This window comes from Eucalyptus grandis, chromosome 7 (assembly GCF_016545825.1).
Source record: "Eucalyptus grandis isolate ANBG69807.140 chromosome 7, ASM1654582v1, whole genome shotgun sequence".
In the NCBI taxonomy this organism is placed as follows: Eukaryota; Viridiplantae; Streptophyta; class Magnoliopsida; order Myrtales; family Myrtaceae; genus Eucalyptus; species Eucalyptus grandis.
This window is the reverse complement of record NC_052618.1, coordinates 13,869,589-13,883,035: the sequence shown is the minus strand read 5'-3', so window position 1 is coordinate 13,883,035 and position 13,447 is coordinate 13,869,589. Positions and strand designations below refer to the sequence as shown.

Below are 13,447 nucleotides of genomic sequence, written 5' to 3'. Positions count from 1 at the left end.
TGGGATTTTAAAATGAAAGGATATCACACTTTTTGGTCCGATTTGACCGTGTGTCCACGCATACTTATTTTATTGAGTATTTTTAATATAAAGAAAATAGGTCAAGTACATTATTTAAGTTAAGACAATTGAGTGCAAAGCACAATGTTCTTGGCCGAGATTGGATGTGCGTGTGATTGATATGAGAACCTGTCACGAGCTTTTACGCTAGACGATGCTCATTCGGGAATGCCCCACGTCAACGGATGCCGATCACAGTGGAGGCTCGACCGATGCTCATTCGAGAATGCCGTCTAGATGTAGACGTTGCCATACTCGATGGGGCGAGACAACGCCTGACTATGTCGGATGACCGCTGACTAATGAATCGGCCGTGGCCATTGGGTCGTAATCAATTGGGATGCATGAATGATTGAAATAGATGCGGCTGATTATGAGACAAAATTGTGTGGCACGGAATGAGACATGTTATAATGATTTTGCATTATAATCGAGACCTCAGTATTTGATTGGTTCGAAAATGAGGCGTTCCAATTGTTGAGTGCATTTACTGCATATATTTGTTATATGAGCTGTACTGACGTGTAGGAAAGTGTTGAGGAGAGGTAAGTCTTCTGTGATGTGTGATTAGACTGCCTCTAGTTATATTACCTTCCTAATTGGGGTTTTGGGCGTGAACTCGTTGAGACATTATCTCACCCTATCGTAAGTTTATTCAGGTTCCAAAATGGAAGTTTGTCTAGTTCGTTTTGGGCAGCCGTGAGGGTATAGCGAGCTAAATACCTTCTTCCCTGTCCCCACGAATCCCTATACCCTTGAGCTCGTCGTGACCACGATCTTGGCCAATGAGGGCCTATCTCAGTGGGTACCTCATCGATTCAAGGCATGGTTTCATCATGGGCCTAACAGGGAATGGGAAGGTCTCATGGATGGTTTCGACGGACCTGCCGTTGAGGGTGAGGGTGGGGAGGTACTCGACCTTGTCGTGCATGCCGATGTTTTGGCTAATATTGCAGCAAACCAGTTGCCCGAGGATGAGCAGGAGCCCTTAGTAGAGGAGGTAGCTAACCCGCTAGACATCGACATTCCTGACGGTGTTGTAGTGGACCCGGATCCCAAGTAGAAGGGTCCGAGGTAGGATTAGCTAGGTAGTCTTTTTTTGGGCCTTGACTTTTGTATATAACGTTGTAGGCTAACCTGGATGTTTATAAAAGTGTGGTTTGTTTTATACAATTGTCCTGCTTTTTTATCCCATGTTGATTGTGTTGTCTGGGGATTGTTTATTTCGCTTTCGCATGTGCATGAATCGTTTGGGTTGGTGACGTGTCCTGGGAGCGTCGCAATTTAGTCAACCATCAAGGGATGTGCGCGCTCAAGATTTGGGGCGTAATACCACCTCCCCTTAAAGCACAAAAGAAGAAAAGTGATTAATATTGCTTGAGAAAGTTGTTATTTGGTGTTAATATGATATACTATGCCAATCACATATTAAGAGATAATGTGATTCATATTGAATTCAACTAGAAAACAGAAGTTTTCACACGGTTTTTGCATATTATGGTTGACTATATCCATCTAGCTATCCAAAGGATATTAATATATATATATATATATATATATATATTTGGAATGCAAAATAATTTTGATATTATGAAAAATCTATCTAAGAAGATCCTTGACATTAGAAATCAAGTTATGTATGTGACTAGCTCTGAGATTAAGGAAATAACTATATTAATAATGTCTCATAGATTAATAGAAAATTGACAGAATATACTGTCAAGCTGTACTTGAAAATAATCCACTACTCTGGTAAAATTCCTCTAATAGATTATGCCAATCACTTATCAAGAGATAATGTGATTTACATTGGATCCAACTAAAAAACATAAATTTTACATAATTTTTGTATATTATAATTGACTCTATCCTGCACGTCATTAAGAGGACATTTGATGTTTTTTTCACCAATTTCCAAACCTCCAATATTTCCTACATATATGAGCAAATTCCTTGTTGAGTTTATAAGCCAACCTCCCTCCGCCACTTATCTTACTAACAAGCACACAGAACTTACAACACAGATGGGACCACACAAGCATTTCAGCCATCCACACAAGTTGAGAAAATTACAAGACCGTTACAAGCAAGGTCATTATCGACGATCAAGTCAGTCAATGAAAGGTGAAACAGCATGGGGCCTTACTTAGTTTTCTTCATTATTTTTCAGTAGTGTCCTTTATCCTATAATCTATCTTTCAATCCCTGAATTGCCGGTCTGTTTGGTAGGGGCAATGACTTTAGTCTTTTCCCCACATTTAAATCTTGATTTTCGGGTTCTCAAAAACAAAACTCTATTAACCGTACACATAAGCAGGTCTATTTCACAATTTATCATCACCTTTACTTCCATTTGTCAATTAAAATACATATCTTTTCTGTAAATTATACATTTGTAATGTCCCATTTTATCCAGTTGAAATATTGTTTCTTATTATTAAAATTGAAAAAAATGCGTGAAAATAAAAAAGAGCAAAATGTCTACTTTGGTGAAGAAGAATCTATTTCAAAATACTACCTTTTAGATCCATGCTATATCGGGATTGAACTTGTTATATTGATATGCAAATTTTTTTTACAACTTGAATACTAATAGGTGAATTACTAATTAATAATGACAAGGTCCTTGCTATTATATTATGATCTTTAACATTTTAATATAGTCACGTTGTTATTCTTAAAAAAATTGGAATTATAGAAAAAGTAAACAAGTTGTTATTGGCAAATGATATTAAATTGGGAAAGTGTGATAGTTCAAGTCAAGTTAAGTAAATGATGCTTCTCCTCCTTCTTTTTGACAAGGCGTAATCGAGACAATTCACATGGAAAAAGTAGAGGAAACGCTAATCTATCTCACCCGCCCAATCTTTCATTTGCTCTTTTTTCCCTTGAGTCAAGTAATTATAAACAAAGACTCAATCGAGTAAAGTCGTAATACCAGATTTTAGCTAGTTATTAGAGACACGCCATATGTCCTCACTTGATTTTATTGGTTACATGCCTGTGCCTGATGGGTGAAGATGATCCTAATCTGAGGGAGGGTGCTTGGTGTTATACTTTCCAAAAGCAAAAGTATGGAAAAAGACCATAGAAAGAAGGTGGGAATTCGATGTTGTTCACATGTAAGAAGCAATTATGTGCGTCACATCAAAGTGCACAGCACGCCAATTTTGCCTCCCACGCTGACCAAATTGTCTCGATGTATAGACCCATTCGATTGTAATTGGATTTGCTTCCTTTAATTAACTTCAAATTATCCTTTAATTAGTGACGGCCATGCTAAAAAAAATGAAAAATAGTTCTAGTGTCTTCATATCTTTTTGGTGCGATGTAACTAAAAAGAATTTATTTTTTTTAGCAATCACCTAAGACGAATTAGGACTAGACAAACCAAAAATGAACAACAAACATGTTGAGAATAAGACTATAATTAGGAAATAATTAAGATTCATGTCGCACGACCTGATCTTTATCAAAAGGGAATCAAACAAGAATGGCATGGGAAGGCAATGTGATCGGGTGATATGGGACAAAGAGAGACACGTGGAATCACTTTTTGTCCTTTGTACTATGCATTGTTTAGGCAAAGTCTTGGTCAACAAATTTGAAATTTAGGTTCCATTTGTTTTATAAAAAATGTATTATTTGAAAAATATTTTCCAAGAATTGATAGCTTGTGTCGCTTACAAAACTAAATAAATGAAAAAATATTTTCACCGTTCACAAAAATATTTAGACAAAAATTATTGTTGATAATAAACATATTTTCCATTAATGATTTCTTTTAGCAATACAAGAAATCATTCATAGAAAGAAGTTTTTCAATTCATTCATTTTTCATGAAACAAATGGAGCATCAAAATGAATGAGATTCCTACAAGTCATTATATAGAGTTGTAGATATCACCCCTAGACCGTAGATTTGTAAGAAATTAAAATAGTAGTTAAATGTGGTATGCTAAAATTTTATTGATGTGTTCATGATAATTAAATGGTATGCCAAAAAAAATTGAGAATAGAAAGAATACATAGGCAAATGTCAAATCTCACGTCCATTATGGAATGTTGAGTCTGGGTAATGACTCTAAATATACGAGAATATCGAGGCAAAGATTTTTCTATAACATGGCTAGAAGGTGATCTTAGTGTGACTCGTTTACGCGAGATTTTTCTATAACATGGCTTGAAGGTGATCTCGGTGTGTCTCTTTTATACGGGGCTACCACATTCAATGGTTCTTGAAAAAGTTAGCTCCTTAACATGAATAATAGACTTATTAGATATTTTCCCACATATTCAAAGATTGAGTTTTTCTTTTCTCTATTTTTTGTACTATCTTTTCCTTCTACTGCTCTTCTTCATCCCCTCACCGTTCGTTGGGCTCTCAGCAATGGCTTGCCAGGGCATGGCAAGGGCTACAGCACCATTGCGTAATTTGGCCGAGGGCCATCTTAGACCATCACCCAAACCTGCACGAGGGCATCACGACCATTGCCTGTTGCTACAACCTTCAATGGTCATGTTGAGTCCCTGACGACACGCAGGGGGAAAATGATGGACAACATAACGAAAGAATAGGCACAAAAAAAAAAAAAAAGGAAGAAAACAAAACAAAGAAAAAAATATAAAAAAATTCAAAACAACAACGTTGCATTTAAAAATTGTCTATGTTAGCTGCCAATTGTGTCATGTATGATGGCAAATGCTGATTGGACCATCATATCAATGTTTCTTGCAATAAGGAATCACATTAGAAAATCGTCAAGAGATTTAGGATTATATTCGCCACATTGAAAATTTTAATACTAGATTAGCGATCGTACAATAAATTTAAAATTTTTTTGAGTAATTTTGCCAAAAGAATACATTCCAACCAAACCACCACCTGTCATAGCAAAGTCTCCACATGTCCGACCATACCAAAATTGTCTCAACCCAATCACATTTTTAGCTGTAAGCTTGGCTATAAATGCTGCACGAGGGAATGAGAGTAAAGTTTCCGGTCTTTCCCTCATTTTCTCCGTGTTAAGCTCGGTACCTACACATATTTTTCTTCACTAACTTAACTATCGGACGATCAATCCGGATAAAAAAATCTAGACGCTTTAACTTGTGTTCGTATGCACCAGCTTATTTCTTGGCCAAATTTTCGACATGATTCCTCCAGATCGAATTATACACCAACAAGAAGGAACAGACTTCCCTAACATGAGGCTATAATTAAACGTATAATTTATATCGGATTAGATTCCCGTGACTCATTATATAAGTTGGTACAAATCACCGGTAAATCATTGAATTAGTCTGGAGAGAAGTACTAATTAAATAATATGCTAAAATTTTTGATGGTGTGTTCCTTCATGTCTCATTTAATAAACCGATTCTAATTGATAATAAACACCCTTGTAGCAGAAAATTCTTGGTATCCGTCACGTTCTGATACTCAAGTGATTGAACCTTGTGTTCATGTTTTTCGCTCATGATTTGAGTTTGAATCACCGAACTTGTACATTTCTCTTGAGGTACCCAAGGAGCACAGACCTACATATCACCGGTAATTACCCATGGTATGTGGGGTCGAGGGACCGCGATACTTAACGAGGATTAGTCAAATGCTTTGCCCCAAACGGCTCATTGTTATATAACGAAGAGTTAAAAAGATTACTGGTATGAGAGTATATTAAATGGATAGTCCCTTTAATTAGGTAAAATTCAATAGATTCCTTTGCCAGTTGGAAATTTAGTATGCATGTCTATCAAAGGAGAGACGATTGACCCTAATATCATGTTCGGGTTAAGAAAATTTGAGGATAGAAAGAACACGTAGGTCATTAAAGTAGAACAGAGGAAAATGCGACAGTTCAAAGATAAGATTTGTCATTTCCAAATGATTAGATTTGGAGCTGAACGGACTTGATTAGAAAAGTTGTACAAGTTCAATCGATTAGGGAAGAAAAAGAAGCGAAGGTACTTATATCATTTTAATAAAGCATAGGAGGAACATAAAACAAGGTGGTAATTTAGCTGTCCAATTGTGTATATTTCCACGACCCCTTCACGCATGTGGGAAGCTCATTAGTTAACTCCAGCTTCATGAGTGTGTGCCTGTGGGAGAGAGAGAGAGAGAGAGATGGTTGACCAATTTTCTCTGTTCTTTGTGCATATTATTGTTCCGCTCGAATTGAATTAAAATTTTGGTGCAAACAATTATATACTCAGTATGTCATTAATTGCCATGTTTGATGCACTTCCCCTTGACCAATTTTAATCCTGCTACCACTGCTTGATCCGCCATTACGACCTCCAACCGGAGTGCGCCAACTTGGCGGCAATGGCAAAGCGCGAGGACCACAAGCACCCTCTCACATAGTATTATCCCTAATGCAAGGGCAGAGCCTGATCAGCGACGTGTGCTGGGGGAGCATCGCCGAGGGTTGCTGGCACTACTATTGCACGGGCTACGATTACCGCACACAATTTAAAACGACTTGAAACATTTACAGAGCATAGTTAAGAATGCACAATAACCTTAACCAAGTAACGACAGAGAAAATCTGGAAAGGAATTGATCATATCCAGTTTTTGCTTATGCCAAGAGTATACCTCATGCAGAAGTCACAAACCCAGTATTGATTTCGGATGGAGCAAGCACAACTTTTAAAAGAATCAGGGGAAGATACATGATCATTAATGCAGAAATGCAAGTCAATGCATGCAAAGCTGCCGAAGTGAAAAGAGCCATGTGTTTATTACAACATTGCCGATTCATGGGAAGAGACGTCATTACACCTGAAAAGGGAAATTTATCAAGGAAACCTAAGACGATAGCAGCACCGTGCACACTGAGGACACAGACCAGCAATCATGTGGGGAAGGTGAGACGAATTTTACGGAGTTAATTGCATAAAGGAATAGCTTCTTGAGGCCAACAGGACTTTTCGGAATTTTTAAGACTACAGTCATGTCCTCTGACATGAAAGCAACGTGACCATGTATCAAAATTCCACAAACAGTCGAGAATCCTGCCAGAAGCTTCGCGGTATTAATATAGTGCTAACTAAATGTGTATAAGAAAACATAGAGCTTACCTGCTTAACTCCTTTTCAAAAAGTACGACATCTGAAAAATTGTAGCCAAAACGGGCATTCATTTCTAAGGCAGCTTCTCTTTTGCATAGAAAGAACGCAGTAGTTCCACAGGTGGATCTCTTACCCTGTCTTCAAAAGAGCCATCTAGACACCAAAAAGGTGTCTGCACTCCACAGTCGCAAATGCCAATGAAGAAGTCGACCAAGATTGATCTCAGATGCATTTGCAATTGCTAAAGCATGTAAGCGAAAGAGAATACCCATCATATCATTGAAAGCTTAAGGCCAAATTTGATTTTTTAAGTCAAGCAAGCAATGCAGTCAGACCATAACATCAAAGCAAGCATTCATAGATATTAAACAGTTGAATCTTTTAGCCAAAGTTTGCGCATTGAAAGACTGATCAAGCAGATTTGTCCACCCGGAGAATAATAAAGTAGAGATTCAACAGAAGGGACTTTGACAACTCCAGAAAGTAATAGCAGTACCTCCAGTTGCTCTGCTACAAGCACAAAATATTTTTCAATCAGCACAGAATCAACTGCTTTACTATAACTGAAAAAAAATAAAAATAAATAAACTGTGTGCATAGCTATCAGGAGTATTCTTTCTACCCCAGATTGAAGTTCCCTATACCACACCTTTCATAGGGACCAGAACGGTCCTGATTATAGGAGCATTTCCTGATCCTCCTTGAGTACCACTATCCCTATTGCTCCCTCCAGATCGATCACCATTTCGATCAGGACCATAGTGCCCACCACCACCAACTCCGTACTATCATCCCTGCCCCCATACCTACCTCCTCAGCCCCCTACACGAGGACACTCCCTTGCAAAATGCCCAGGCTTGTCACACTTAAAGCATCCTCCACCTCCACCTCCATGTCCACCACCATAGTCCCAATTGGGGCCACATTCACGACCACAATCACGACTGCGATCACCATCTCAGTCTCTACCTGAACCTCGAGGCTGAGCTTTTTCCTCAATGATATTCCTCCATCCAAGTCCATTCATTTCAAGAAAGACAAGCAAATGGTAAACTCACTTAGACTTAAAGCCACAATTTGTCAAGTGTTTTGCAAGTGTTTCTCCCCAACTTCTTTTTCCAATTAGGTATAGCCTTGGCTTCAGAATCAGGCCATACAATTGCCGTCTCAGTTGTAAGATTGACGCTTGTGGCGGATACCTGTGGCTGTCCAAAGTTAGAGCAGAAAAATAAAAAACACACAGGGTTCAAATCTTAGCACAAAAATTGATGAAAGCCATTTCTCCTGCAATTCTTTCCACCCACATAAGGGATAATTTGGAACCTTATTTCACTTAACCCACTAGATGAATATCCTGTCACACTAAGTTCAATTCAAATTGATGATGATTTATCTTCATGTGAAAAAAGGACGATCCAATTTACTTTAGAGAATAATATAGCAAACACTCTTCACGAATAGAAGAAAGACAAAAGCAAATGGCGAACTCACTTGATTTTCCAGAATTCTCTTCAAGCTCGCTGCACATCCCCCACAAGTCATTCCCTGCAGAGACGAAACAGAGCCACTCAACTGACCGCACAAAAGAAAAGGAAAAAAAAAATGATATGCACCGTGGAGTAACATCTTCAGTAACAAAATCGAAGCTATAGCTAGTAAATTCACATAAACTGCGAGAGAAATATATGAAGAGAGAGGGGCTTACTCCGACGTCGAGAATTATGGCATCCGAGCAGACGGCTGAGGCTTCATCGGCTCCATCCACGGCCGATTTCGCCTTCCCATCCTCACCGTGAACTCCGCCGCTGCCGCCGCCGCCCCCGTGTCAGCCGCAGCGAAGCTCGGAACGCACCGCAAGCGGAACCTCGCGAGAGCCGGAGGAGATGAAGGGATTGAGGAGGAGGGAGATGAGGATAGAGAGAGAGAGAGAGTCTTGGATATGGTTGACTCCATCGAAGCTCGTCTTCCTCTCTCTAAACTCTCTGCAAGCCTCTCGGTTTGAGGAGAGCCACCGGACGGAAGGGAGGAGATGAACATGGTCGGAAACTGACGGCGTCGAAAACATTAATTATAAAAAATGCAAAAATTCAATACACGATAATTATCTGGGATTTGGCAATGTCCAATATATATGGTATTTATTTTATAAAAAAATATGCGAGAAAACATTTCATAAGTCAGATTTTTCATATTAACGATACACTTTCTTGTATATCACCCAATTTGGCAGCCGGACATAAAAGAGTTAATCACAATCAAACAATGTCATGAAAAGAAATTCTAGCTCAACGTGCTTATTTACTTACGATTGCATTGAAAAGTCATAGTTAAAATCTAATATTCTACAATGACAATGAGACCTAACATCCAGAGACTCTCTGAGTAACTCTTTGAGACCTAACAAAATAAAGTACAATAATTTTTCATACCAACTCAAAGATAGTGCTCTTTCGCTTAAGACAACATAAATTATTTTGATCTTCCTCGAATTGCTAAGTCATAGCTAGATTCAAACTGTTTGTGAATGACAAAACAACATATCTAGTTCCACACAAAGCAATGACCACAGAGATCACATGACTCCATATGAAGTTTAGATTTGACATCAACTAGGCAATGACAATGAAATTAAGAAGTTCTTCTTGATTCCTTGGAGTTTAGTCAATGTATCACCGATGTCCATTCGTTCCCTTGGAGACTTGGAAGAGCAAGCGACTCCTATTTTGATAATTGAAGCCAAACAATCTTGAATGTTGCTCCAACTTTTGTTCTTGCCCTCCGGAGTGACTCTTTGTGTCTTATTCAATTCCTCGATTTCCTGAAGCAGAACGGGATCAATTGCCTTCTCCACTCAGTCCGTCAAAGTTGCCTTTGCAAAGTGATGAAGGTCCAACCCATTTTCAAACATGTCATCGGTTGGCCTCTTGCCTGTGAACATCTCCAAAATGAGGACCCCGAAGCTATACACATCTCCTTGTGTGGATACCACACTTCCCATGCCGTACTCTACAACAATAAACAAAGCATAGTGATGCAAGGTGAATAATTGATGTTGAAATATCATGTCGATGATGTTTTGTGTGCCTTTTTTTCACGTGTTCTTATAAAGAGATAAACTTAAAAAACCTAACTTGTGTGTCATTACCTAGAGCTATGTAGCCAAAAGATCCTTTGACTTTGACAGAGCTTGATTTATTGGCCAGTAACTTATGCATTGCTTCTGGGAGGAATCTAGCAAGCCCGAAATCGCCCAAATGTCCAGTCTTTTCATCATCAAGAAGGATATTGCTTGGCTTTAGATCACAATGAACTATTGGCATTTCATAGTGATGATGGAGATAATCTAGTGCACAAGCAACATCAATGGAAGTGTTCACTCTCTCAAGTAGACTCAACTTGCTTCTCTTTGTATATTGTGATGCAATTGGGTGCAACCACTCATCCAAGCTTCCATTTGGCATGAATTCGTAGACCAGTGCCTTGAAATCATTTCCTTTAAAATCAAACCTAGAACACACGGTGAGCACCTTCACAAGATTACGGTGTCGAATTCTTCTCAAGACCTCGCACTCTGCTACTATTGGAAGCTCCATGACATGTAAGGTCGAGAATCTTGACGGCCACAATCAACTGAGTTTGATCAAGAAGTCCTCTATACACGGACCCAAAATTGCCCACGCCAAGCAAATTGGTTGAAGAGAATCCACCTGTCGCTTTTAGTAGACAGTGATAAGAAACGTGCAAAAACCCATCTTCAGAAGAGCTTGAAGTAGACGCTTTCTTATTGTGTCTAAACCAGAAGAAGCATAACAGAGACAATATGCAGGCTACTCCTACAAGAGCAAAGACTACGGATATCGAAACTTTTGCAGTTCCGCTTATTCTCCTTTGTTTTGACTCTTCATAGTCGCATTTCAGTAGTTGAAAATCTAGCAAACCCCCACAAAGCTTCTTGTTTCCAACAACTGAAGTTGAAATGACGCTTCTGAAAATTCCTCCTGTAGGCAATGCACCCTCAAAATCATTGTAGGATAGGCTCAAATTCATTAGATTTAGTGATGCTAGATATTCTGGGATTTGGCTCAACAATCGGTTTTTCGAAACGGTCAAAACTTGAAGGCCTCTCATGGAACTCATAGTTGATGGTAGGGGCCCTTCAAAAAAGTTATCCTATACATATAGGCGCTCCATGGATGTACAATTGTCAATACTGCTTGGGATTTGTTGAGATAATTTGTTCCCATTAAGACTTAATTCATTGAGATTTTGCAAATTTCCAACTTCTCCGGGAAGGGAGCCGGTAAGACTATTTTGTGACAAGTTGAGATAAATCGACAAAGATGAGAGGCCCACAATTTTTGGGGGAATATTACCGTTGAGGTCATTGGTTGAAAGGTCCAAGAGAAGTAGATTCTAGCAATTTCCTAGAGACGATGGTATCGAGCCCTGGAAATTATTGCTGTCCAAGTACAATTTGGTTAACATCCTTAAATTCCCGATGGATTCTGGTATCTGCCCCGAGAAATTATTTGAACCGAGATCCAAATACTTCAGTTTGATCAAATTTCCGATCTCAGGAGGAATTTTTCCCGAGATGTTGTTGCCTACTATTTGTAGGAGCTCCATATTGATGAGATTTCCGATTCCAGAAGGTAAGGTTCTAGAAATGTAATTGTAACCTAACCCAAATCTTGAAAGAGAGATAGAGAGGTTACCGATACAGCCTGGGATTGGTCCTCTAAAAGCATTACTCTCTACATTAAAATATTCCAAGTTTGTAGAATTGGTTAAAGAGCACAGGAAGTCAAGATTAGCATATTGCCCACTTCCAAAGTTGTTACTGCTAATGCTAAACCAATAGAGTCCTCTCATTTGAGAAAGAAGGAACTTTTCCAATAAAGTTGTTCGACTTGAGTTGGATTTGACCGAGATTAGATATGTTGGATATTGACTCAAGCATGGGTCCGGTGAGGTGATTGTCAAACAAACCAATTCTTTGGAGATTCGGAAGAGTGAAGCCTAATTCAATGGGTAAGCCCCCCTCTAATTGGTTTTCACCCGCATAAAGAATTGTCAGAGTGGATATATTAAAGATTGAGATAGGAATCATACCGACAAACTTATTCATGGTGAGAACGAGTACTTTCAGATTTCTAAGCCAGCCAAGAGTCTCTGGAATCATACCGTCAAGGTTATTCGAAGATGTTGCAAAGACGTGAAGAGAGGAGAGGTTTCCGAATGACGGGGGCATGTTTCCCGTCAACTTGTTGTGTTGAAGAATGAGTGAATGGAGCTTGGACAAGCAGCTAAGTTCTGCATGCAAATTTCCTTCGAGCATGTTGAAGCTTAAGTCAAGATTGAGCAAATTAGAGCAATGGGAGAGATTTGAAGGGATTTGTCCACTGAACAAGTTGTTATTGAGGAGCAACATCCGCAACCGAAACAAGCGGCCAAATTGTGGGGGAATTCCAGAGTAGAAGTTGTTGTTCTGCAAAAAGACTGCTCTCAGGAAGCTCAAATTACCAATATGGGGTGGCACGATCCCGAACAGGTTATTGGAGGCAAGGTCCAATACGGTGACTCTACGGTGTCTACGACCGCATGTGATACCGAACCAATTGCAAATGTGGCTAGTATCATTCCACGAGCTCAAAACCCTGCTAGGATCAGCTCTCTGCGCCTTAAATTCCAAGAGAGCCAGTCGATCAGTCTTGTCCCCTCCAGCTTCTACCAAAGCCAGGACACTCCCTAATAGAAAAATGATGGTAGCTAAGCATGAGAATGACCCGGATAAAACCCGATCCCTATTGCGAAGGTCCATGAGGATTTTTAGCAAAGCGAGTTTCTTTTGGTTTTTATGTGGTGTTATATCGAAACAATTTGCGAAATATACAATAGGGGGCAACATGATCTTCCATGCAAAGATGCGTTGATGTCATCAATACAAGAATAGTGGTGACATATCTTTCATGGGCCTCTCAAGTTGAGAAAATTAGAAGGTCATGATGATCAAGTCAGTCAATGAAACTATTGATGATCAAGTCAATCGATGAAATCAAAAACATGATGAGGTGGGGGTAAAGACATAATAAGTGACATAACTTTCACATGGCACTCACTTAATTGTCATAAAATTTTTTTCGAATAATTAAGTCATGTTTGGTAACGTTTATGTTCCTCTATTGTTCCATTCTTTTATTTCTCGAAATAGCAAAAAGAACTAAAATTTATTTGGTAATACCAATTAATTTTTCTATTTCCTAAAATAGATCAATGCTAGGGAATAGAATTGAAATAGAAACAAGATG

At 38.9% G+C, this 13,447-nt stretch overlaps 1 protein-coding gene and 1 long non-coding RNA gene across 2 annotated transcripts; both read right to left on the bottom strand.

Moving 5' to 3' along the window:
* Window positions 1-7,476: 7,476 nt before the first annotated feature.
* Window positions 7,477-9,875, bottom strand: LOC120296301. The gene is made up of 3 exons (XR_005553219.1): window positions 8,845-9,875; window positions 8,631-8,684; window positions 7,477-8,338 (listed from the first exon to the last, which is right to left on the bottom strand). It is a non-coding gene; the product is annotated as an uncharacterized LOC120296301 (long non-coding RNA).
* Window positions 9,876-11,552: 1,677 nt separating this feature from the next.
* Window positions 11,553-12,960, bottom strand: LOC120295873 (putative receptor-like protein kinase At3g47110). Its single transcript, XM_039317479.1, has 2 exons — window positions 12,252-12,960; window positions 11,553-11,818 (listed from the first exon to the last, which is right to left on the bottom strand). Exons 1-2 carry the CDS (start codon window positions 12,958-12,960, stop codon window positions 11,553-11,555), a joined length of 975 nt encoding a protein of 324 aa, XP_039173413.1.
* Window positions 12,961-13,447: the final 487 nt, after the last annotated feature.